Here is a 24971-nt window from a genome sequence, read left to right as displayed (position 1 = left end):
TGTTGTTTATGTGTGTTTCTTGATTTTTCGATCATTTTGGGCATTTACCTAATATTCAGTCATTTTCGGACAGTTATTAAAAGAAGTAAAGTTTTGTGCAGTTATTCGTCAGGATATTCTAAGGTTATTGCTGTACGTTGAAATTTTTGTGAGGCGATTTTTGTATTGTTTATGTGTGTTTCTTGATTTTTCGGCTATTTTGGGGCTTTTACGTAATATTTGGCAATTTTCGAATAATTACGAAAAGAAGTAAAGTTTTGTTGTGTTATTCGCCACGATATTCTAAGGTCATTGGTGCAATTCTAAATTTTTTTGAGGCACTTTTTGTATTGTTTAAGTGTGTTTCTTGATTTTTCAGCCATTTTGGGGCATTTACGTAATATTCGGCCATTTTCGGGTAGTTAAGAAAAGAAGTAAAGATTTGTTCTGTTATTCGTCACGATATTCTAAGGTCATTAGTGCAAGTCAAAAAAAATTTGAGGCATTTTTTGTATTGTTTATGTGTGTTTCTTAATTTTTTGGCCATTTTGGGGCATTTACGTAATATTCGGTCATTTTCGGGAAAATACGTAAAGAAGTAAAGTTTTGTTCCGTTATTCGTCACGATATTTTAAGGTCATTAGTGCAAGTCGAATTTTTTTGAGAAGTTTTTTGTATTGTTTATGTGTGTTTCTTGATTTTTCGGCCATTTTGGAGAATTTATGTAATATTCGGCTATTTTCGAGCAGTTACGAAAAGATGTGAAGTTTTGTTCTGTTATTCGTCACGATATTCCAAGGTCGTTGGTGCAAGTCAAAATTTTTCTGAGTCATTTTTTTATTGTTTATATGTGTTTCTTGATTTTTCGGCCATTTTCGACCATTTACATTTTATTCGGACATTTTCGGGCAGTTACGAAAAGAAGTAAAGTTATGTTCTGTTATTCATGACGATATTCTAAGGTCATTGGTGCAAGTCGAAATATTTTTGAGGCTCGTTTTGTATTGTTTATGTGTGTTTCTTGATTTTTCGGCCATTTTGAGGCATTTACGTAATATTCGGCTATTTTTGGATAGTAACGAAAAGAGGTAAATTTTTTTTTGTTATTTGTCACGATATTCTAAGGTCATTATTGCAAGTAAAAAAAAATTGAGGCATTTTTTGTATTGTTTATGTGTGTTTCCTAATTTTTCGGCCATTTTGGGGGATTTACGTAATATTCGTCCATTTTGGAAAGTTATGAAAAGAAGTAAAGTTTTGTTCCGTTATTCCTCACGATATTCAAAGGTCATTAGTGCAAGTCGTAATTTTGTTGGGGCGTTTTTTGTATTGTTTATGTGTGTTTCTTCATTTTTTGGTAATTTTGGGAAATTTACGTAATATTCTGCCATTTTCGGGCAGTAACGAAAAGAAGTAAAGTTTTGTTCTGTTATTCATCACGATATTCTAAGGTCATTGGTGCAAGTCAAAAAATTTTTGAAGTGTTTTTTGTATTGTTTATGTGTGTTTCTTGATTTTTTCGGCCATTTTGTGGCATTTACATAATATTCGGCCATATTCGGGCAGTTACGAAAAGATGTAAAGTTTTGTTCTGTTATTCATCACGATATTCTAAGGTCATTGGTGCAAGTAAAAAAAATTCGAGGCGTTTTTTGTATTTTTTATGTGTGTTTCTTGATTTTTCGGCCATTTTGGCGCATTTACATAATATTCGGCCATTTTCAAGTGATACATCCAAACTTACGCCTCAATTAAGAGGTATAAACGGTCGAAGTCGATTTGTAGAACTCAACGTGAGTTGAGATCGATCCCACAGAGAATTTCTTCACATAAATGATTTCACTGTCACGTTTACTCCAATGTCGTTATTATTTCCTAATAAAACAGTTACGGAATGTAAAATGGGTTTAGCTATAAAGCTCTAGTAACCAAGGTTGTGAACTACGATCTAATTTAACAATTAACAAAATATCAATTCTAAAGTTGTTTTGTTAATTAAATGAAACTAGGATTGTGTTCCTCGTAAAGTTGTACTTAATGTTCTTTCGTAGTTGAAGTTGCCCTTGAAGAGCATCACGGTCTGTAAAGAAGTTCGAGGACATGACTTGGTTAGGGACAGCTTACCTAAGGTTCACGAGATGCTAGACGGTCTGTACAAAGTTTGACGGACTGTGAACCCACTTATGGCAATTTCCAGTAGCCTCCTTTGGCTGCTGTTGAGGATGACGGGACGTGAAGTCTCCTATGAAGGGCACCACGTCCCGTGGGACTGTTCGTGAAGAGTGGTTTGCACCCAGTTCTACAATTCTCAGTCTAAATACTTGTTCCACACCTCAACTGTGACTCTATAAACGCAAAGAAAAATGAGAGAAAGGAAACTACCTCTTACAATTAAAATCTTGGGTTGCCTCCCAAGTAACGCACAATTTAACGTCGCGGCGCGACATAGTTACTTGATTACTCATATTCCTCCACTCTCTTCACTTCTTCTGGAACATCTAAGTATGCCTTGATTCGCTGACCATTGGCCTTGAACCTCTCACCCTTGTCATTCTCAAGCTCAATACCAGCCGATTGGAACACCTGAGTTACTCTGAAAGGTCCAGACCATTTGGATCTCAACTTCCTCGGAAACAGACGAAGTCCTCGCGCCACCTGATAAAACTGAAAGATCTGATATATATCAGGGAATTCTTTGATATCAGCTACCACCACTCTGGTCTGCAGGCATGATTGGTCTCTTCTTGAAACTGCCAGACTTGTTCACAATTCCATTATTAAAGAAGTCTTCGCTCCTGTCCACAGTCCACATAGAACGGAGACAATCAATCAGCTGTTGTCTCGCTGCAGGGTCATACTCATGGATGTGAACATATTGGACCATGGTGTCATTGGCAGTGATCTTTTCATCTTCTCCTACAACACCTGCCTCATCTTGTGCTCCAGTTTCAGCTTATGTGTTTACTGCTGGTGGAGGTGTGGCTACATTCTCTTGAGAGCCACTTGTAGACTCTAAACTATCTCCCGAATCATCAACAGATTGGCTACCTGATTCCTCACCGCTACCAGAACTACTACCTTCCTCTTCAGATTGGGGAGGAGTGTTCCAGAGAATTGCCCTCGTTGTTTGGGATCTAGTAGTTCGAGGTGAGTGCTCCTCAATTACGGTATTAATCTAAACTTTGAAACTACTAGATTCTGATGCGTTATGACCTTCTGATTGAGAAGCAGTCGGTGAGGAATGTTTGGTTGTGTTCTTTCTTCTGGGAGCCATAGTACTTGAGAAATACAAAACCCATTAGTACACCTAAACAGTAAAATGACACACTATCCGGTACTCAGACTTCCCCTGTGTAATTACAACGTGACGCCTTGCCTTAAGAATACCGTCACCCAATCTACATTAGGAAGAGCCACAAAATCAAAATGTAGAAATAAAAATACAGAAAGTAAAAATACACTTTTCGTTTGTGACTTTCGTCCGTGAAGACCCTCGTGAACACTAGTTTGTGACTTGACTGTGTGAGATAGTGTACTTGAATGGATCATGGACGGCTTCACAGTTCGTGGAGTGAACCACGGTCTGTGAAGACCATCGTGATCCTACCCAGTGTACTCCTCTTTTTCCAAGTATGGTCCATGAGGGGTTTCATGATCCATAGTTGATCCCACGGTCCGTGAAGCCCATCGTGGACTTACACTTGGCCCATTTGTAGTGCTCATATCTTTCCAACAACAATCGATGCCCAATTTCACCCCATCACAAGGTTACAAGATCTATTAGCATATGAGACCAACCATTCTACCACATTTATCACTCGCCATGTAAATCAAACACAATCTAAATCACACTATGATCATAATCACATGCCTATGAGATTAATCATGCAACTTCAACAATTTTTCCCTAAATTATCGGCACGACATTCATTCATATACCATGTATACTGACAACTAGGACTCAAATATACTCTCGTATCATTATTTACAGTATTTATGCGAGAATTCATCACACCCATACATGAACACTTAGTTCCACATAACTTTCACAGACCCATATATGAAAAACACCAATTTCAACTGACCCACACCCATTAGGTATCATCAATGATCATTCAACAAAAATAATGCTCAAATTCGACACAATTATAGTAGTTCTAACTTGTTTATTGATAAGTTCATGCTTATAACAAGTTAATAGTAAACTTACTTTGAATAGGGTCACAATTTTTGCCCACAAAGAAAGATATTGAACTCTGACTTCAAATTGTTGACAGACAAGAACTAGGGTTTCGATTCTCTGATAGATTTAGACTTTATGGAAGGTGGAAACCCTTGTTATCTCTTTAGGAACAGTTCTAGATGAGAGTAAAGAGGAAAAAAACACTAACCTTTGGCACTTTATGAACAACTTACTTGAAGTTGCACGTGAAGAGCACCACAGTCCGTACAGACGTCTGTGGACACATCTTGGTTAGGGACAACTTACTTGAGGTTCATGAGAGGCTAGAAAGTTCGTACAAAGTTTGACGGAACGTGAACGAAGTGAACCCACTTATGGAAATTTCTAGTAGCCTCCTTTGGCTGCTGTTGAGGATGGGCCCTGAAGTTGCCCATGAAGGGCACCACGACCCGTGGGACTGCTCGTGAAGAGTGGTCTGCACTCAGTTCTGCAATTCTCAGTCCAAATCCTTCTTGCACACCTCAACACAGTGACTCTATAAACGCAAAGAAAAATGAGAGAAAGGAAACTACCTATTACAATTAAAATCTTGGGTTGCCTCCCAAGCAGCACACAATTTAACGTCGCGGCGCGACACAAGTTAATTGATTACTCACACTTCATCAAGTTTACATTCCTCCACTATCTTCACTTCTTCTGGAACACCCAAGTATGCCTTGATTTGCTGACCATTGGCCTTGAACCTCTCACCCTTGTCACTATCAAGCTCAATAGCACCCGACTGGAACACCTGAGTTACTCTAAAAGGTCCAGACCATTTGGATCTCAACTTCCTCGGAAATAGACGAAGTCTAGAATTGAAAAGTAACATCAAGTCATTAGGAATGAAGGTTCTCTTCTTAATATGCTTATTATGATACGACTTTATCCTCTCATTGTATTGTGAAAACCTCTTATATGCTCTTAAACAGAACTCATTCATCTCATTGATCTGATCCAATCTCAGGTTTGTCGTTTCACTCCAACTAATATTCAACTTCTTCAAAACCTAGAGTGCCTTATGCCCAAGCTCAACTGGCAAATGACATGCCTTTCCAAACACCAATTGATATGGAGACATACCAATAGGCGTCTTGAAAGTTGTCCGATATGCCCATAGAGCATCATCCAACTTTCATGCCCAATCTGTCTTATTGGCATTTAGTGTTTTTGCCAGAATCATCTTTATTTCTCTATTGGACACCTCCACTTGGCCACTGGTTTGTGGATGATATGGTGTTGCCACCTTGTGCTATTTAACCCCATATTTGGCCAGAAGCGCACTGAATACCTTGTTGCAAAAATGAGAACCGTCATCACTGATAATAGCTCTGGGTGTGCCAAACCTTGAGAAGATATTCTTCTTCAGAAAGCCAACAACATTGTTAGCATCATTCTCAGGAAAAACAACTGCCTCAACCCATTTGGACACACAGTCCAATGCCACCAATATATACTTTTGCCCATAGGAGCCCACAAATGGGCCCATGAAATCAACTCCCCACACATTAAATAGCTCCACCTCCAGAATAGGTGTCATGGATAACTCATGGTGCCGAGAGATGGCTTTTTGCCGCTGGCACACATCACAACATCTTATTATGTCCATCGCATCTTGATGAATTGTGGGCCAGTAGTACCCACACTGAAGTACCTTTTGGGCTGTTCGAGCACCTCCATGATGGCCACCTACTGGAGAGGAGTGACAAGCCTCTAGAATGTGCAACATCTCAACTTCAGGGATGCATCGCCTGATGATATTATCAGTACACACCCTGTACAAATAAGGTTCATCCCAAAAATACTTACCCACAACATGCAGGAACCTCTTTCTTTGCTGAAATGTGAGCCCCTCAAGCATCAAGTCACTAATAAGGAAGTTAGCAAAATCATCAAACCAAGGAATAAGATCAAGAGTAGCAGCTAATACCTGCTTATCCGGGAATGAATCATTGATTTCGAGCTCAAGTTTTTCTCTCTTTTCAGCCTCCAACCTAGACAGGTGATCAGCCACCTGGTTTTCACAACCTCTCCTATCCTCAACCTCAAGATCAAACTCTTAAAACAGCAACACCCATTTGATCAACCTGGGTTTTTCATATTTCTTTGCCATGAGGTATCTTAGAGCTGCATGATCCATGTGGACTATCACTCTAGTACCCAACAAGTAAGCTCTGAATTTCTTGAAAGCATATACCAGAACAAGTAGTTCCTATTCAGTGTCTATGTAGTTTCACTGTGCTCCATTTAGTGACTTGCTAGCATAGTAGATCAGATGAAACGTCTTGTTGCACTTCTTCCCCCAACACAACTCCTAAGGCAGTACCACTAGCATCGCACATTATCTCAAATGGCTCAGCCCAATCTGGGCCAATGATCACTGGGGAAGAAATTAGCTTTTCCTTCAGGCATTCAAAGGCTCTTAGACATGCTTCATCAAAAGCAAATTTCACCTCCTTCTCCAAAATCTTGCACAAGGGGTGTGCAATTTTTGAGAAGTCCTTGATGAAACGCCTATAAAACCCGGCATGCCCTAAGAAGCTTTGAACACCTTTCACACATATACGTGGAGGCAACTTTTCAATCACCTCAATTTTGTCTTTGTCAACGTTAACCCCTTTTGTGAGACCTTGTGACCAAGGACTATGCCTTCCTTGACCATAAAATGGCACTTCTCCCAATTCAGCCCTAGGTTAGCCTCCTCACATCTCTGTAAAGCCCTGCTAAGATTGAGTAAACAGTCATCAAAAGTATCACCTACCATCGAAAAGTCATCCATGAATATCTCCAGAGTGTCTTCCACCATGTCCGAGAAGATAGACATCATACACCTCAGAAAAGTTGCTAGTGCATTACATAGTCCAAATGGCATGCGTTTAAACTCAAAGGTGCCATAAGGACATGTAAATGTGGTCTTTTCCTGATCTTCAGGAGCAATTGATATGTTGTTGTAGCCAGAGTATCCATCTAAGAAACAATACCACCCTTTTCCATCCAACCTGTCAAGCATCTGGTCCATGAATGACATTGGGAAGTGATCCTTCAAGGTCCACTTGTTCAACTTCCTGTAGTCCATGCACACTCGCCATCCAGTGGCTGGTCTTTGTGGGACCAACACATTCTTGGTGTTTGCAACCACTGTCATACCACTCTTTTTTTGGGCACACATTGCATTGGGCTGACCCAATGACTGTCAGAAATGGTGTACACCACCCCAACATCTAACAACTTGATGATCTCCTTTTTTGACCACCTCTTGCATGGATTTAACCTCCTCTGGTGTTCAATGCTTGGGCTGTAGTCCTCCTCAAGTTGGATTTTATGAGTGCATATACCTAGAGGTATCTCGATGATGTTAGCATTGGTCCACCCAATCGTTTTTTTATACCTTATCAACGCTTTAATCACAGCTTGTCAATCAAATCTGCAGCCAAGGTCATAAGCAAAGTGTTGTTAGTACCCAAAAATACATACCTCAGGTGACTGGGTAACTGCTTGAGTTCCAGCACAGACGACTCCTCAATGAATGGTTTTGCCGGAGGACTTAGCCTATTTTTCAAATTCAGGTCCAGTTTCTTTCGAGCATAAGAGTGTGCTTTCATGCCCTATAAAGCATTCACGGTCTCCACATAGTTAGTCCGAAAATCAGCTTCAAAGTTCATTAACACGGCTACTAATGTTTCAACAGTTAGCCTCTCCTCAATGGTAGTTCCCATCTCTTCTTCATCAAAGGCCTCTATTGCAGACACTACATTCATGTCATGCAGCTGTTTCATTGACCTGTAAATTTTAAACTTTACCTCTTCCTTGTTGAGTCTGAATTTCAGCTCTCCACTCTCAACATCTACCAGTGCTAGTCCCATGGCTAGAAATGGTCTTCCCAAAATTATGGAAACCTCAAAATCCACTTCATAATCCAAAATCACGATGTCTGCTGGAAATATGAAAGTGCCTACCTTTACTAGCACATCACATAAGATGCCCACAGGTCGCTTCACCGACCTATCGTCCATCATCAACCTCATTGTTGTGGGTTTTGGAACTCCTAACCCGAGTTGCTTGCAGATGGCCAGCAACATCAAGTTTATATTGGCCCGTAAGTCACATAAGGCCTTTGCAAATTCAATTGATCCGATGGTGCACGATATGGTAAATACACTCGGATCCTCCTTCTTCTGTACCAAAGACTTGGTAGAAATAACACTGCAGTGATAAACATTATCAATAAATCAATACTTACAACTTTGTTTTCGTGACCAAGTCCTTCATGAACTTGGCATATCCTGGCATCTGCTCTAATGCTTCCACCAATGGGATATTCATTGATAGCTGTCTCCTGGTGATGAATTTAGCAAATTTACCATCTTCGAATTTCTTCTTAAGCCTTTGAGGGAAAGGAAGAGGTGGTCTTGGTATTTGCTGAAGAGGCATAGTTCCCTTAACCTCTTTTTCCTTTGCTCCTACTGGTTTTGCTATTAGTTGAGCATCCTTTAAGTCATTTGCTTGTTCAGCTTCAGCCTCTTTTATTCCAGTTTGCTCCAACACCTGTTCATGTTCATGTTCAGTACCTGCAGATATTGGTCATTAAGAATCTTACCACTCCTCGTGGAAATAGCCATGCAATGCCTATCCTTCTTAGGATTTTGGATCGTGTCACTTGGTAGTGACCCATTCTTCCTCTGGTTTAATGATGCTGGAAGTTGTCCCAACTATTGCTCTATTTGCTTGATTGAAGTAGTGTGAGAGTCTACCAGTTGACTCATACTAGAGAAGTCACCTCCCATCTCCTTCACCCTGCATCAGTTGACTCAACTTTTAGGAGCACCTAGTCCAACATGACTTCTAGCTTAGATCGACTGGAACTACCACTTGCACGGTCTCTATTACTTAAGGCACATACACACCACTGCGATAATTTCTATACCCATCTCTGTTCTGCCAGTTTTCCTGCTCTCTGTTTGTTGGCCTATCATACTGTCTTTCTCTAGAGTAGTTCCAACCTGCATTTCCAAAATTGTAACCTGGTTTCAGTGTTCAAATTTAGGAAACCTCCTTGGTTGCCCAAGTATTTAGCCTCCTCATCTAGATCGATATCCTGATCTTCATACCTTATTTGGAGGTCCTATAACATTTACCTTTTCACAACTTGAGACAATATGCTTCGTGAGTAGATCTATTTGGGTCCTCATGTGTGCCATGTCCTAATCCCTTTCTTCTTCTCTTTTCCTTTGTTCAACTAAAAGTTCAAAAGTGAACCTAAGATCTCCTACTTCTGCATCCCTGGTGTACACGCCCTATTATTCTTAGACACCTCATCCATCAACTACATGCTCTCTGAGAATGGCTTCCTCATGAATGATACTCCACACACTGCATCAACAACAAGTTTAGTAACATAATTTAAAGATCTATACAAAGCATGTTTCAGATGTCTCTCAGTGAGACCATGGTTTGGACACTTCTTCAGCTTTTGGCTGAATCTCCATCAGGTGTTATGCATCACTTCTCCTTTTTGTGGGCATTTATCTCATCCTTCATCTATAACTCTTTTGATTCCGGAAAGAATCCTTACAGGAAAGCCTCCTTCACTCAGTCCATGTCCTGATAGAGTCATCTGACATCTCATTCAACCAATTGGTTGCCTCTCCAGTAAGAGACAATGGAAACACACCCTCAATCTCATTGCTGTCACACCCCTTTTAACGCACGGCGGAAAGAGTATTTCCAATTTAAGTGACGGTATTGATTATGAATTATATTAATTATTTGGAGTCGCCACTTGGAATTGAGTTATGGTGTTCCAAGTCACCTTTTTATTTAATCCCTAATCAAATGGAAATGACTCTTTATATGGTCTGTGAACTAGAAATTCGGGTAAGGAATTCTGTTGACCGAGGGGAAGGTATTAGGCATCCCTCGTAGCATGGTAATTTTTATTGACTTATACTTACTTTAAAATATTTTTGGATATATTATTTTCAGGCTATGACTTGTTCGCATTTTTATTGTTGAATTTTTATTTGATTTCAACCAAGATGCGTAACCGCATTCTTGTTTTTGATATTTAATAGCTTCGAAGCATAACTGCTTTATTCTCTTGAATATGTTACCTAATATTCTATGTCTCACATCTTGATTTTAATTAAATTAAATATTTGTTAGAATAATTTTACCAAGGTGTGTCACCACATCCTTGAATTTTTCTTAAATGTTTCAAAAAAGATGTGTAACCACATTCTTAATTGAAACAATTTCCTTTTTAATGTGTATAAAATTTTGTCTGATGTTAAAAGAAAACATTTATTCCTTATAATGACAAAATCAAGTAAAGTAAAATAAATCTACCCTTATAGAATACAATATGAAATTTTGAATTATTTCTATATTTTTTATTTTTATTACTTTACAAGTTAGCGTCTAAATTAGACATAAACTTTTNAACATTTATTCCTTATAATGACAAAATCAAGTAAAGTAAAATAAATCTACCCTTATAGAATACAATATGAAATTTTGAATTATTTCTACATTTTTTATTTTTATTACTTTACAAGTTAGTGTCTAAATTAGACATAAACTTTTCTAATCTCATAAAATAATAATGAATTGTTAAAATAAATCTCATTTTTTGTTTGACAAAATAATACAACAATAAGTTATTTACTTTTGAGCCTATCAATCTTTACTTTATCATTATTGCATCTCACTCAAACAAGAATAATACGATGACCTGTTCAGTTTTAAGAGATCACTACTAACAAATAAAAATGTGTAAATAAAAATAATCACCAATTAAAGCTACCTTCATTCATTATACAAAATATAACACTTAACTCATTCTTCATTTCAATCAAAATATGAATAAAATAAATATATAAAAAAATTATCATATAATTACATCTAATTCCATAAACAAATTAAAGATTTAAGGCAAAGTTATACGTCAAATGAATAAAATAAGTACTACAAAACCTTGATTGAAACTCGATTAAAACACCCACAAATCTTTGTTTTTGTGTAGATGTGTGTTGTATTTTTGTGTGTTGCTTCTTGGGTTTTTACAGTGTGTGTTTTTGGTTTTGGGCCGTGATTCTGTATTATTTTTTCCTTGTGCAGATTGTTTATTTTTCTTTTTCTCTTGGGTCGATCCCTTTTTTTCAGTTTGTCTGTGTGGGGGTCTTTTTTGGTTGCTGGTTTTTTTCCCCTTTTTGCTGTGTATATTGGTTGTGTAGTACGTCTGTTTTTTTTTTGGGTGTACTCTGTATGTTCATTTTGTTTGGCTGTGCAGAATGGTATTTATGTAGGTGCATGTGTGTTTTGATTGTGTAGTGAAAGTGTTGTACGTGTAGTATGTATATTGTGAGGGAGTGCATGTATGGATAGTTTAATGGTGTGAGGGAGGGTGAGTGGATTGAAGTGGGGTGAAGGTGAGTGGATAGTGGGGCAAGGGTATGGGTAGTCTAAGTTTATTTTTTATTTCTTTTATAATTTAATATATATAAAAATTATAATAAGAATAATAAAAATAAAATTATTAATTAATTATTTTGAACTAATAAAATATAAGAAAATTCAAAATGCTTGTCTAAAAATATAATTAAGTACTACTAGATGGTTTATTAAAATTTAAATTAAAAGAAAACATATATTTTTCGTAGTTTTCAAATCTTTAAAAATAAACTTACTAAAATAGGATGAAAAATAAAATATTCAATGTGGACCTAAAAAAATATTTAAGGAATAAAAATGGTCTAAAACTTTATGTTCGGTCAAAAATTATGTGTTTACAGTTTGACTCTCTTTGACTGGAAACACGACGTGTTTTTAGACAAAGAAGTAGACAACGCGACAAATTTTTGCCGGACTGTTAATTGAAAGAAAATATGCGACTGAGTCCTTACTTTGGACACCCTACATATCTTGGGTTATAAGGGAATGAAGTCACATGTAGTTCAAGGAGATGAAGTGATGAGTTGGAAGTTAAGTGAGGTTCCATCGAGGCTCCAGGTCGCGGCTCTTATCCTTACATAAAAAATGAAAGCTAATAGTCAAAAGGAAAATAATAGTACAAGCTCCTATTTATGAAGCTTCTCTTGATTCTTCACTCGAGTCTTGAATTTGAGATATCACCTTTATTTTGGTGAGTATCTTGATCTTGAATGGATTCAATGCTTAACTTGTCACTTAGAGTGAGTTTTTGACACTCTTCAAAATGACAATTTGAAAATGTTCTTGAATGCCTACTTGTTTTGTTGATCAATAGCTAAATAGAAGCAGATGTAAGGAGGTCAGGTTGCTACATGCAATTAAGAAGCTGATTCTAGCTATCATAGATATTGATCATTCTGAAAAGAGTTGAAACTTTGTTCTTGAATTTCAAATCCATGTTTTGCTTGAAGAAACCTGAAAACCATCACAAACAAAAGAAATAATCAAAATTTTTGCCCCAGTTTTCATTGGAAAATTTTTGTGAGTTATTAGCCATTGTGATTTTTTTAAAAAAATAAACTCAGACTAGAAAGTGTTTATCCTAGGAGAAAATAAAAAATTGTCTCAGACTAGGAGAAAAATAAAAATAAAGGGTCTTAGACTAGGAAGTGTTTGTCCTAGGAGAAAATAAAACATAATGATCTCAGATTAGGAAGTGTTTATCCTAAGAGAAAAATATAAAATAACAATCTCAGACTAGGAAGTATTCATCCTAGGAGAAAATAAAAAATAACATCTCAGACTAGGAAGTGTTTATCCTAGGAGAAAATAAAAATTAACAATCTCAGACTAGGAAGTGTTTATCCTAGGAGAAAATAACCAAATCCCATTATGTAAGAGGGTCCTGCTAATCCCATGGTGCAGGACGATCCTGCTAAACTAATCTCATTATGTAGGAGGGTCTTGCTAAACTAAATCCCATTATGTATGAGGGTCCTGCTAATCCCATTATGTAGGAGGGTCTTGCTAATCCCATTGTCCAGGAGGGTCCTGCTAAACTAATCCCATTATGAGGAGGGTCCTGCTAAACTAAATCCCATTATGTAGGAGGGTCCTGCTAATCCCATTTTCTAGGAGGGCCCTGCTAATCCCATTATGAGGAGGGTCCTGCTAGTCCCATTATCCAGGAGGGTCCTGCTAGTCTCATTATCCAGGAAGGTCCTCCTATTTCCATTGTCTAGGAGGATCCCAATCCCATTGTCCAGGAGGGTCTTGCTATACTAATTCCCATTGTCCAGTAGGGTCCTACTACATGAAATTCCATTGTCTAGGAGGGTCCTGCTATACTAATCCCCATTGTCCAGGAGGGTCCTGCTACATCTCATTGTCCAGGAGGGTCCTGCTACATCTCATTGTCCAGGAGGGTCCTGCTATACTAATTCCCATTGTCCAGGAGGGTCCTGCGACATCCCATTGTCCAAGAGGGTCCTGCTATACTAATTCCCATTGTCCAGGAGGGTCCTGCTACACTAAATCCCATTGTCCATGAGGGTCCTACTATACTAATTCCCATTGTCCAGGAGGGTCTTGCTATACTAATTCCCATTGTCCAGGAGGGTCCTACTACAGTAAATCCCATTGTTCAGGAGGGTCCTGCTACACTAAATCCCATTGTTCAGGAGGGTCCTGCTATACTAATTCCCATTGTCTAGGAGGGTCCTGCTACACTAATTCCCATTATCCAGGAGGGTCCTGCTACATCCCATTGTCCTGGAGGGTCCTGCTATACTAATTTCCATTGTCCAGGAGGTTCCTGCTAATCTAAATCCCATTGTTCAGGAGGGTCCTGCTATACTAATTGCCATTGTCTAGGAGGGTCCTACTACACTAAATCCCACTGTCTAGGAGGGTCCTGCTACATCCCATTGTCCAGGAGGGTCCTGCTATACTAATTCTCATTGTCCAAGATGGTCCTGCTGCACTAATTCCCATTGTCCAAGAGGGTCCTGATAATTTCCATTGTCAAGGAGGGTCCTGCTACACTAAATCCCATCATGTAGGAGGGTCCTGCTAAATTAAATCTCATTGTCTAGAAAGATCTCGCTTAACAGAATCATCAAATAGAATAACCATAACATTATTTTATTTTGCCGCAGTTTGCACCAGAAAATTTTTATTTAAGCTATTAAAATAAATGATAAGTACTTATACCAAAGAAAAATGCATGACATAGATGCTATTTGGGTGCTTGTTCTCTAAAAATGAAAGATGATAGGGTGTTTGCTCCCTAAAATGCCTCTAGGGTGTTTGTTCCCTATTAACGAGAGTGATTTTTTTTTATAACAAATAAAAATATGCCCCATTTTTTAAATTGAGGAACTTTGAAACTCTTTTTAATCTATAATTTTTCGATTTATTTTTTGTTAAAAAAATGATCCAATTTCATTCCTTCAAGGATATAAAATTTTATTTTGTGAGACCGAGCCCTATTGTAAGGCCGCTTACTTATCTTGTATAGCAAAAATCAAGTCTAATGTAGTTTATTATAAATCAAAAAATTATTTTTCTTTTTCTTGATTTTTCCTACAAAAGACATCTTTTGATAAATGAATTTGTTCATGGTTGACATTGTTTTGACTTTAGTTGGTACCAACAATTAGTATTATGCATATGAATCACCTTCAACTACTTTCTGACGAATTTGAGGTCAACTTTGAGTAATCCCTATAATTTCAAATGGTATCTCAAACATACTTAAGTATTTACAAGATGAGGTCATCTTGCCTAAGTTAATGGATAAAATTCTTCATATCCTCATGTTTCAAGTGCTCTCGAAACAAATGAAGTCCTTTTTCACACATTATAGAATAATTTAGATCGTATGACATTTTTGAAAGTCACTCACATTCAGAAAGATGTTCAATGCATGAGATTGAGATACCATATGTTTGACCCTCATGTAAGTATCCAATAATGTGAGAACACCAAAAATGAGATCAAGTAGGACTTGTTATTGGCTTGTAATGTAGGCTTAGGGAAAGGTAGGATATTCATTTGGAATAAAGTGACTATTTCCTCCTTAAAATTTGCACAATGCTCTCAATATTTTTTCATTTTTGCATTTCCTCCTTAAGATTGTTTGCTTCAACCAACATTAGGGCCAAGTTCTAGATCAACAAAGTCATGTCATTGAATTTTATATATTCAACTCACCACTCAATGCACATGAAACATGTGTTAGAATTTGTTTTAGCCTTAACTTTAAGCAAAACAGTTTCTCAAGTATTACATAAATATATCAAAAGGTACGAAAAGAATTCTATAGGTCACAACAAAGTTGTTCTGTCTTGCCAAATATTTTAACACTTAATTATTTTTTCTTATGCACACTCCTAAGTATGTTGGTACCAACCAAGCCAATTTTTTTTCTAAATTAAAATAAATTCTCAAAATTTTGCTATCCCTCCCTTTTTTACCCTCCAATTTTTGTGACGAGGACTTTTTAGATTTTTTTTTAGTCGGACCGAACCTCAACATAATGCTACCTACGTATCTTGTCAAAGCAAGAATCAGGTCAAACGTAGTTCAGGAAGATTATAAACACAACATTATTTTTAATAAGAAATACTTCTTTTTTTAAAATTTTTTTTAATAAGGATCACCGAACCCGAGGAGGGTTGCCTACGTATCTCATCGAGTTGAGAATCAGGTGTGCGTAGTTCTTCAAGTTTGAACAGTAAAAAAAACTTTAAGATATTGAAGCATGACTTGACACATGCATTACATTTACAATTTCGGTTAAGTTGTGAAAAATCTTTTTATTTCATTTTTAGGAAATGTATAATAACTTCTAAAAGTAGAATTTTTTTTTGTGTTTTCTCCCTATCTTTAAAAAATATCGAAAGATAAATTCTTTTTCTCATTTCACTAATCACCCTACAATTGGCAAATCAAAGACCTTCTAAATAAATGCATGTTCTGATAACACATGTAACTATCTAAGTAATCAAATAATAGAGGGATACACATCGTAGTTAGATTCGATCATATGTTGAGTCAATAAGTCAATTGCAAATAATAATGTAAATAAGCGGAGCCTACTAGGAGTAGTCATGTCTGTGTTTCAATTTCAGTAGGTTTAACCCTGAAGGAGATATGTGTCTAGACTGGCTTACTCGAGTGGACAACTCGAGTCAGGGAGGGGCAACTTATCAGTATCAGTGGTATTCCGACTTCATTTATGGTCCAACCCCACCTAACATGGATGACTAAAAATCCTTCATTGGGTGTCAACCAATATGCGTAACCGCATTCTTGGTTTTGATATTTAAGAACTTCGAAGCATAACTGCTTTATTCTCTCGAATGTGTTACCTAATATTCTATGTCTCACATCTTGATTTTAATTAAATTAAATATTTGTTAGAATAATTTTATCAAGGTGTGTCACCACATCCTTGAATTTTTCTTAAATGTTTCAAAAAAGATGTTTAACCACATTCTTAATTGAAACAATTTCCTTTTTAATGTGTATAAATTTTTTTCTAATATTAAAAGAAAACATTTATTCCTTATAATGACAAAATCAAGTAAAGTAAAATAAATCTACACTTCTAGAATACAATATGAAATTTTGAATTATTTCTATATTTTTTATTTTTATTACTTTACAAGTTAACGTCGAAATTAGACATATACTTTTCTAATCTCATAAAATAATAATGAATTGTTAAAATAATTCTCATTTTTTGTTTGACAAAATATATAACAATAAGTTATTTACTTTTGAGTTTTGAGCCTAACAATCTTTACTTTATCATTATTGCATCTCACTCAAACAAGAATAACATGATGACCTGTTCAGTTTTAAGAGATCACTACTAACAAATAAAAATGAGTAAATAAAAATAATCACCAATTAAATCTACTTTCATTCATTATACAAAATATAACACTTAACCCATTCTTCATTTCAATCAAATTATGAATAAAATAAAAATATAAAAAAATTATCATATAGTTACATCTAATTCCATAAACAAATTAAAGATTTAAGGCAAAGTTATACCTCAAATGAAGAAAATAAGTACCGCAAAACCTTGATTGAAACTCGATTAAAACACCCACAAATCTTTGTTTTTGTGTAGATGTGTGTTGTATTTTTGTTGTGTTGCTTCTTGGGTTTTTACAGTGTGTGTTTTTGGTTTTGGGGCGTGATTCTGTATTATTTTTTCCTTGTGCAGATTGTTTATTTTTCTTTTTCTCTTGGGTCGATCCCTTTTTTTCAGTTTGTCTGTGTGGGGGTCTTTTTTGGTTGCTGGTTTTTTTCCCCTTTTTGCTGTGTATATTGGTTGTGTAGTACGTCTGTTTTTTTTTTGGGTGTACTCTGTATGTTCATTTTGTTTGGCTGTGCAGAATGGTATTTATGTAGGTGCATGTGTGTTTTGATTGTGTAGTGAAAGTGTTGTACGTGTAGTATGTATATTGTGAGGGAGTGCATGTATGGATAGTTTAATGGTGTGAGGGAGGGTGAGTGGATTGAAGTGGGGTGAAGGTGAGTGGATAGTGGGGCAAGGGTATGGGTAGTCTAAGTTTATTTTTTATTTCTTTTATAATTTAATATATATAAAAATTATAATAAGAATAATAAAAATAAAATTATTAATTAATTATTTTGAACTAATAAAATATAAGAAAATTCAAAATGCTTGTCTAAAAATATAATTAAGTACTACTAGATGGTTTATTAAAATTTAAATTAAAAGAAAACATATATTTTTTGTAGTTTTCAAATCTTTAAAAATAAACTTACTAAAATACGATGAAAAATAAAATATTCAATGTGGACCTAAAAGAAATATTTAAGGAATAAAAATGGTCTAAAATTTTATGTTCGGTAAAAAATTACGTGTCTACAATTGCTGTTTGGCTAACTGCATGAATTTCTTGCGATTTGCATATCGCAACAAAGTTCATCAAATGTTGATTCGCATCATCACCAACTGCACCCCTGAACATACCTTTCAGATTCAGCAGTTGAATCATAGTGCTGATGATTTTGAATTTCACACCTCGAGGTAGTGCATGCAACATTATCGCTCCTGTTGTTCCAACTCCATCCAAGTCTAAATCACCCTCTTCGTACATCATGTGAGCTGTATACTGTACTCGACCCCTTAGAACTAGTGGGTGGCGGTGGGGAGGAGCTATTTCTTCCACTATTGGTTGTTCATCCACTACCCTAGGCGGGTTGTTCACAACATTATGCAAAATTCCTCTTGCAGCGGTTTCAACTTCCTTTCCCAATCTCTGTCTCTGAGCCTCAAGTTCTTGTGCATTCACCATTTTGCGGATTGTTTTCTGAAGTTCTGGGTCGTATGGGATTATTGTGGCTCCCTTACTTCTGGTATTTGGCATACACAGTCGAACTCATCAGAAAGAGACATAGACAAAGAACAAGATGTAAAATTAGGAAATATAACTACACTTCGAATAAAAGCTAGTAAAACACTTTTGAATTGAAATTCCCCCGCAGCGGCGCCAAAATTTGATATGTCCAACCTTACACCTTAATTAAGATGTATAAATGGTCGAAGTCAATTTATAGAACTCAACGTGAGTTGAGGTCAATCCTACAAAGAATTTCTTTACAGAAATGATTTCACTGTCGCGTTTACTCCAATGTTGTTATTATTTCCTAAGAAAATAGTTACGGGATGTAAAATGGGTTTATCTATAAATCTCTAGTAACCAAGGTTGTTAACTACGATCTAATTTAACAATTAACAAAATATCAATTCTAAAATTGTTTCGATAATTAAATGAAACTAGGATTGTGTTACCCATAACGTTGTATCTAATGTTCTTCCGTAGTTGAGTTTCAGGCAATTTATCTCTACAAAATATAGACGAACTAAATATATCTGATACTTCCTCAGTCTAATCAGATAATTTTCACTCAAGTCTTCTCGATCCCAGAGTGTTACATGTTTTACCCTCCCTTACAATAGTGTTAAAGTTCTTTTCTCTCAAACTCCAACTTTAACTCCATTTCCTCAGGTTAATTTAGCTTTTTCCTAACTATCATTTTTCTCTTGAACCAATGACAGATACATGATCACTCTAATGCATGCACTCATTAGAATACATGAATAACGAAAGCTAAATTATAATTTGCAAATATAAATCGCCTTCCACTCATTTTATGAATTACACTTAGATTTACGTCATAAATCCCACAATCCCAATTGTGGTATTTATCCACTCATGATTTCATGTGAATATACAGAGGTATATGATGAACACATGACGATAAAATACTTACGAAAATAAGAAAATCGATAAGAACTTTGATAATTCAAGAACCGGAAATCCAACTTTCAAACTTGATTCGATGTTAATTACGAAAACCAAAAGCTAAGAATATTTCAAAGTATGTTCTTCATTCCAAACAAGACGAGATAAAAACTAAAAACGCCATAATTAATTCAAATAGAATTCTTTAAAAAGAGTCCTACTCGAAGTAGGACTGAACTGTCGGGCACTTCACGGGCACACTGACGATCCGTCAATGGCTTCACGGTCTGTGAAGCCCTTCATGGTCTTTACTTGGCACGTCTGAACCTTGGATTTTCAAAGCCTGTGCACTAGATCATCACCACAGACACCACCACGACTTGTGACTATGACCACAATCTGTATAGTTGTCCGCGGTCTTCACTTGACCAATTCCCTTTTCAACTTTTCATTTCCCCTTCACTGGATCATCTTCATGACTCTCACCACGGACCGTTGTGAGGACCATGACCCGTGAGGTTGTCTGTGGTCTTCACTTGGTTCCATCTTCTTTCAGCTTTTCATTTCCCCTTCACTGGATCATCTTTACGTCTCTCACCACGGACCGTTGTGAGGTCCAAGGCCTGTGAGGTTGTCTGTGGTCTTCACTTGGTTCAATCCTCTTTCAGCTTCTCTAACCCTCAGCACTAGTTCAACTCTATGAGTAGCTCTACGATCAGTAGTGAAGACCATGACCCGTGAGGTCGTCTGTGGTCTTTACTTCCACTTTCACTGAATTTTCTTCTTTTCTATCTTCTTTCCCGTTCACATGTTTTACTAGTACAAACACTACCGAACACATCATATCCACATAAATACACTCGATTCTAGTATTAATCCTTAGTTTTCAAGCATCAAATGTGCCAAGATTTCACAACACATCAACACCCTCAACTTAGAACCATTACTTGTCCTCAAGTGATGAGAAAACAATACATTTAGTCCTCAAATCATTCAAACACTTTTGAAACTACGCAACATCCATCTCAAACAAAATTTGTATCCAAAACCATCAATCTAACATGCAAGGATCAATATATGACATCTCATTACTCACAGTCGACCATGCTTATGCTTGTGAACTATCAGCTAACACAATTTACTCTCAAACGCAATAACTATGTCCTCACACCAAAGAAGTACCTCACTCATGATAATTGGGACTAAGTTCTATGCTCACGCTCTCAAAGAACTTATAATACTAACAACAAACTACCATAGGCTTGCCCTTGCTTTCTTATGAGTCTGAGATTTGGACTCATTGAGGGCTTTATGTATATAGATTTAGTGTCCTCAAATGCTTATTTTGTGCCAATAACTGATGTAAAATGATTGATTTTTAGATATATGGATTGAGGAACAAAGATAGGACAGAAATGGGTAATAGAGACAACACGAGTGAAAAAGAGAAGGGAAAAACAAGCCTGATGACCACCGAATTCACTCGACGAGTCACCAAGTTTCCATTCTACGACCTAAAGTTACAGAACACTGAGGCTGAATTGGGGGTAGCTTCGACGAGCAGCAGTTCCACTCGGCGTGTCACCGACCGCTTCGGCGATGGATGATCAGGTCGCCAAAATTACTAATGGAGATCAAGATAAGTGCTGATGGGCGAGATGAAAGAAAAAAGGCCGCATCGTAGAATCACTCGGCGATCCTGATTTGGCTCACCTAAAATTACAGTGGTTGGACTAAGAAGAGGTGAAAAATGAAGGCGTGAAGAATGAAAATCGACGAGCTACCGAATGGTCGGCGAAGCCCGACTTACCTCCCCGATTGGTCCCAAATAGCCACACATAAGATTTGCATAAGTTGATTTTTTCAAAAGAGAGAAGGCATTCAGAAACGTAAGGAACAAAAGATTGAGAGCAAAAACAATACCATTGTGGATTTCAAGTGATTTTTAGCAAAGTTTTTCATTGAGATTTTGTAATAGAGAAGATTTTAGTTGATTTTAACTTTCGAATTTCATTTACCCAGCTATGGAAAATGTGGCAGGTGTTGATTTTCATCTTTTCTACATGATTGGCTAAAACCCTAACCTTGGGGGTTTGACAATGTGACCAATTGTTGCATTCTACTAAATGGGTGTTATCGATTAGAGATTGTTGGTGTTAATATGAAGCAGGTCTAAGTTATTATAGTGGTTTAACTTCATTATTGCATCTTTGATGTGATAGATTTTAGAGTTTTGTGCTTGCTGGAGAGAGAAGTATGGAACCAACATAGTAATTTGGCATTCTTAGTAGTGGGTCTTGACGGTTTCATCTTGAGAAAGTGAAACCCAAGACCCAACCTTTGTATCTAGCTCGAAAGAGTGGATTCGATGAGAACGTGGGCTGGTTAGCTTATGGATAGCGTTGGGGTTCGAGAGAACTCAACGGAAATAAAGCAATTGTTCGAGAGAAAGTTGTTTTTACTTATAGTCCATTCTACCCGCGACGAATTAGCATTATCGGTAATGATGTACACCCACTAAGTTGAATTCAATAGTTGGTTAGTTAATCCCCCAAGTGTGTTCTAATTATCTGATTGTTTCTTGTTAATACTTTGAAGTGTGTTGGTAAAGACATCCTGAAAATTTGATTATTAAACTCTTAAGTGTGTGCTGCTCAACTGCAAAGGTCATCGTCATACTTTCGTACTTGAATTCAAAGAAAGATACTCTTTGTTGGATATCGATCCCAACTCTGTTGGTTGGGTTATATACTGACTAACGATTGTTGACACTTAGAATTGGATGAAGTGTCCTTGAAACATTAATCAATATGGCACCGCTGCCGGGGAGTAGCGTTGCTTAGAGTTCTTTGATCGAAGATTTATCTTTTGAATTTGTTGGCGGTAGTTGAATTGGCTTAGGTTGCATTGTGTAGCGTTGGTTGAACTACATAGAAGTAAAAAATGAGTGAAGAAGAGGTGAATGGTAGTCAAGCAGGTCATCGGGACGGTATCGATGATATCAATAGTGTTTACAATCCATCTCAATCCGGTGAAATGGGAGCAATTTGCATACCACAAGGTGATGGGAATGCAATATTTGAGGCCACTAGCACAACTCTTCATTTCCTCCAAATGATGGGACTGTATGGAGGGCTAGAACACAAAGACCCGCATGAGCATGTAAGAAATTTTACAGAATTGTGTAGCCCATTTTCATTCAAGAATGTGTCACAAGAGTCAATCCGACTTCAGTTATTTCCACTATCTTTAATGGGGGAGGCAAGCAAGTGGTTGGCCGAGTTATCGAATAATTCCATCACATCATGGGAGGAGCTGATTATAACATTTAATGCAAGATTCTTTCCCCATCAAGGATGATGAAACTTAGAGACGACATTCAAGGTTTCAAGCGTTGGGAGGGTGAACCCATCCATTAAACGTGGGTGAGGTTTAAGAAACTCTTACTTAAATGCCCAACTCACGGGCTACCAAACAATTTGCTACTCCAATATTTTTACCGGAGTCTTGATTCGGTTAATAAAGAAGTAATGTTACAATCATTTGAGGTGGCTTCATTTCTTCTTGATGACATGACAAAAATAAATCAAGCTTGGTACACTCAAGAGGATCAAGTCTCTCATTTTCTTTTTAGAATGACACAAGAACAACTTGATAAAGAAAAAGAAAGGGATGCAAACATCAAGAAAATATTGACCCAAATGGAGCTATTACAAGAGCATATGATGGAGAATGCGGGAAAACCCAAGGGGACAAGTGGAGTGTTTAGAGTTGAGGAGGGTTCTTCCTCGGGTTATTCAAAGTTGGGGAGAATCAAGGTTGGAACTCCAAGAGATACAAGAAGGGTTTCCACCCACGCTATTTACAGCGAGATGAGAATCAAGGTTGGAACTATCACAATCGCGAAGAGAAAAGGAGATACTATCAAGATTGGGCTGAGCAAAGTGATTATTGGAGAAAGGAGGATGACCATGAAGAGGACCACACTCACATGAGTGAGAGCCCAAAATCGAAAGGGAGTGCAAGTAGTCCCCGGGTGAATGATTTGTTGTCACGCATCCTTGATAAAGTTGAAGGTTCAGATGATTTGTTGAAAGGTATGAAAGCTGACTTTTCATCATTNTGCTATTTGGGTGCTTGTTCTCTAAAAATGAAAGATGATAGGGTGTTTGCTCCCTAAAATGCCTCTAGGGTGTTTGTTCCCTATTAATGGGAGTGATTTTTTTTTATAACAAATAAAGTGAACTCTCACGCAGATGCAATCAAGATACTTGAAGGTCAATTGAGTTTACTTTCAGCACAATTGAAACCAAAAATGACAATGGAAGATGATGATAAAGGGCTAGCTGTGGTTACTCGTAGGGGAAAGGTAGCAATAGGCGATGTGACGGGCAATGAAGAGGCTCAAATGCATGAAGAAGACAAGGGTATGGAGGAAGAAGAGAAACCTATCCATCAAACCATTGCCAAAGGACCACAAAAAGAGATGGAGAAACACATTCCAATCCTGAAAGTTATGCAACCTTTACCCAAAATATCCCCTCCATTTCCCCAACGTCTAAAGAAGAAGAATGAGGATGAGAAGTTCAAGAAGTTTTTATCGGTGTTCAAGACATTATCAATTAATCTCCCTTTTGTGGAAGCATTATTGGAAATGCCGGGATATGCCAAGTTTATGAAGGAGTTAGTCACAAAGAAAAGGAGCTTGGATTTTGAGACAATCGAAGTTTCCCATAGTTGTAGTGCAATTATGACTAAGGAGCTCATCAAAAAGAGAGAAGATCCCAGAGCGTTCACCATCCCTTGCACCATCGGCATGCTCCAATTTTCTAAAGCCCTATGCGATTTGGGAGCAAGCATTAACTTAATGCCATATGCGATCTATAAACAACTTGGGTTGGGGGAACTGAAAGCCACAACAATGAGACTCTTGATGGCGGACCGATCAATTAAACATCCCGTGGGGAAACTATATGACATTTTGGTAAAGGTTGACCGATTCATTTTCCCCGCTGATTTTGTCTTTCTCGATTGTGAAATAGATGCTGAAATTCCCATCATTTTGGGAAGACCATTCTTGGCAACTGGGAGAGCATTGGTGGATGTTGAAAGTGGAGAATTGAAGTTTCGAGTGAGTGAAGATGAAGTAACCTTTAATGTTTGTAAGTCAATGAAACACCCAAGTGATATTCATATGATCTCCACTGTTGATGTTATTGATGAGGCGGTGGCTAGTGTGAGCCATTTGATGTGTATGAGTGAACCACTTGAAGCCGTGCTTGCTAACTATGATGAATTCAAAATTCAAGGGTATGAAGAGGTAGTAGCTGCTTCTTCAGGCTTGGGGGGAGGGGTATTCAAAGACTCTATTGAAGTTAGACATTGATCTAAAAAATTGAGAGAGTCCTCCCGCAAAGCCATCAACAGAAGAACCACCAAATCTGGAGTTGAAAGTACTTCCTTCCCATCTTCGATATGTTTTCTAGGGGGAAAATAACACCTTACCACTGATCATTGCAACTGAATTGCTTGAATGGCAGGTAAAA

At 37.2% G+C, this 24971-nt stretch overlaps 2 protein-coding genes across 2 annotated transcripts; both read right to left on the bottom strand.

Moving 5' to 3' along the window:
* Nucleotides 1-4546: 4546 nt before the first annotated feature.
* LOC125847254 (uncharacterized) lies at nt 4547-7346 on the bottom strand. The gene is made up of 6 exons (XM_049526913.1): nt 6790-7346; nt 6528-6715; nt 5493-6259; nt 5113-5210; nt 4819-5013; nt 4547-4697 (listed from the first exon to the last, which is right to left on the bottom strand). The coding sequence occupies exons 1-6, from the start codon at nt 7344-7346 to the stop codon at nt 4547-4549; spliced, it is 1956 nt and encodes a 651-aa protein (XP_049382870.1).
* Nucleotides 7347-7806: 460 nt separating this feature from the next.
* On the bottom strand, nt 7807-9399 carry LOC125847253 (uncharacterized). The gene is made up of 4 exons (XM_049526911.1): nt 9310-9399; nt 9126-9201; nt 8475-8769; nt 7807-8404 (listed from the first exon to the last, which is right to left on the bottom strand). The coding sequence occupies exons 1-4, from the start codon at nt 9397-9399 to the stop codon at nt 7807-7809; spliced, it is 1059 nt and encodes a 352-aa protein (XP_049382868.1).
* Between the last annotated feature and the right edge of the window lie 15572 nt (nt 9400-24971).

This window comes from Solanum stenotomum, chromosome 12 (assembly GCF_019186545.1).
Source record: "Solanum stenotomum isolate F172 chromosome 12, ASM1918654v1, whole genome shotgun sequence".
In the NCBI taxonomy this organism is placed as follows: Eukaryota; Viridiplantae; Streptophyta; class Magnoliopsida; order Solanales; family Solanaceae; genus Solanum; species Solanum stenotomum.
This window is presented reverse-complemented; position numbering and strand designations above follow the sequence as displayed.

Bases quoted from the DNA above. Each gene is read 5' to 3' on its own strand.
- LOC125847254 (XM_049526913.1), bottom strand. From the start codon at position 7,346: ATGACAGTGGTTGCAAACACCAAGAATGTGTTGGTCCCACAAAGACCA. The intron at 6,716-6,789 runs GTGATTGAAAAG...CGGGTTTTATAG, and splicing joins TTGACAAAGACAAAATTGAG to GCGTTTCATCAAGGACTTCT. The intron at 5,211-5,492 runs GTATTCAGTGCG...AAGGCACTCTAG, and splicing joins GTTCTCATTTTTGCAACAAG to GTTTTGAAGAAGTTGAATAT.
- LOC125847253 (XM_049526911.1), bottom strand. From the start codon at position 9,399: ATGGCACACATGAGGACCCAAATAGATCTACTCACGAAGCATATTGTC. The intron at 9,202-9,309 runs GTATGAAGATCA...TTGGAAATGCAG, and splicing joins TTATAGGACCTCCAAATAAG to GTTGGAACTACTCTAGAGAA. The intron at 8,405-8,474 runs GTTCATGAAGGA...TTATCACTGCAG, and splicing joins CAGATGCCAGGATATGCCAA to TGTTATTTCTACCAAGTCTT.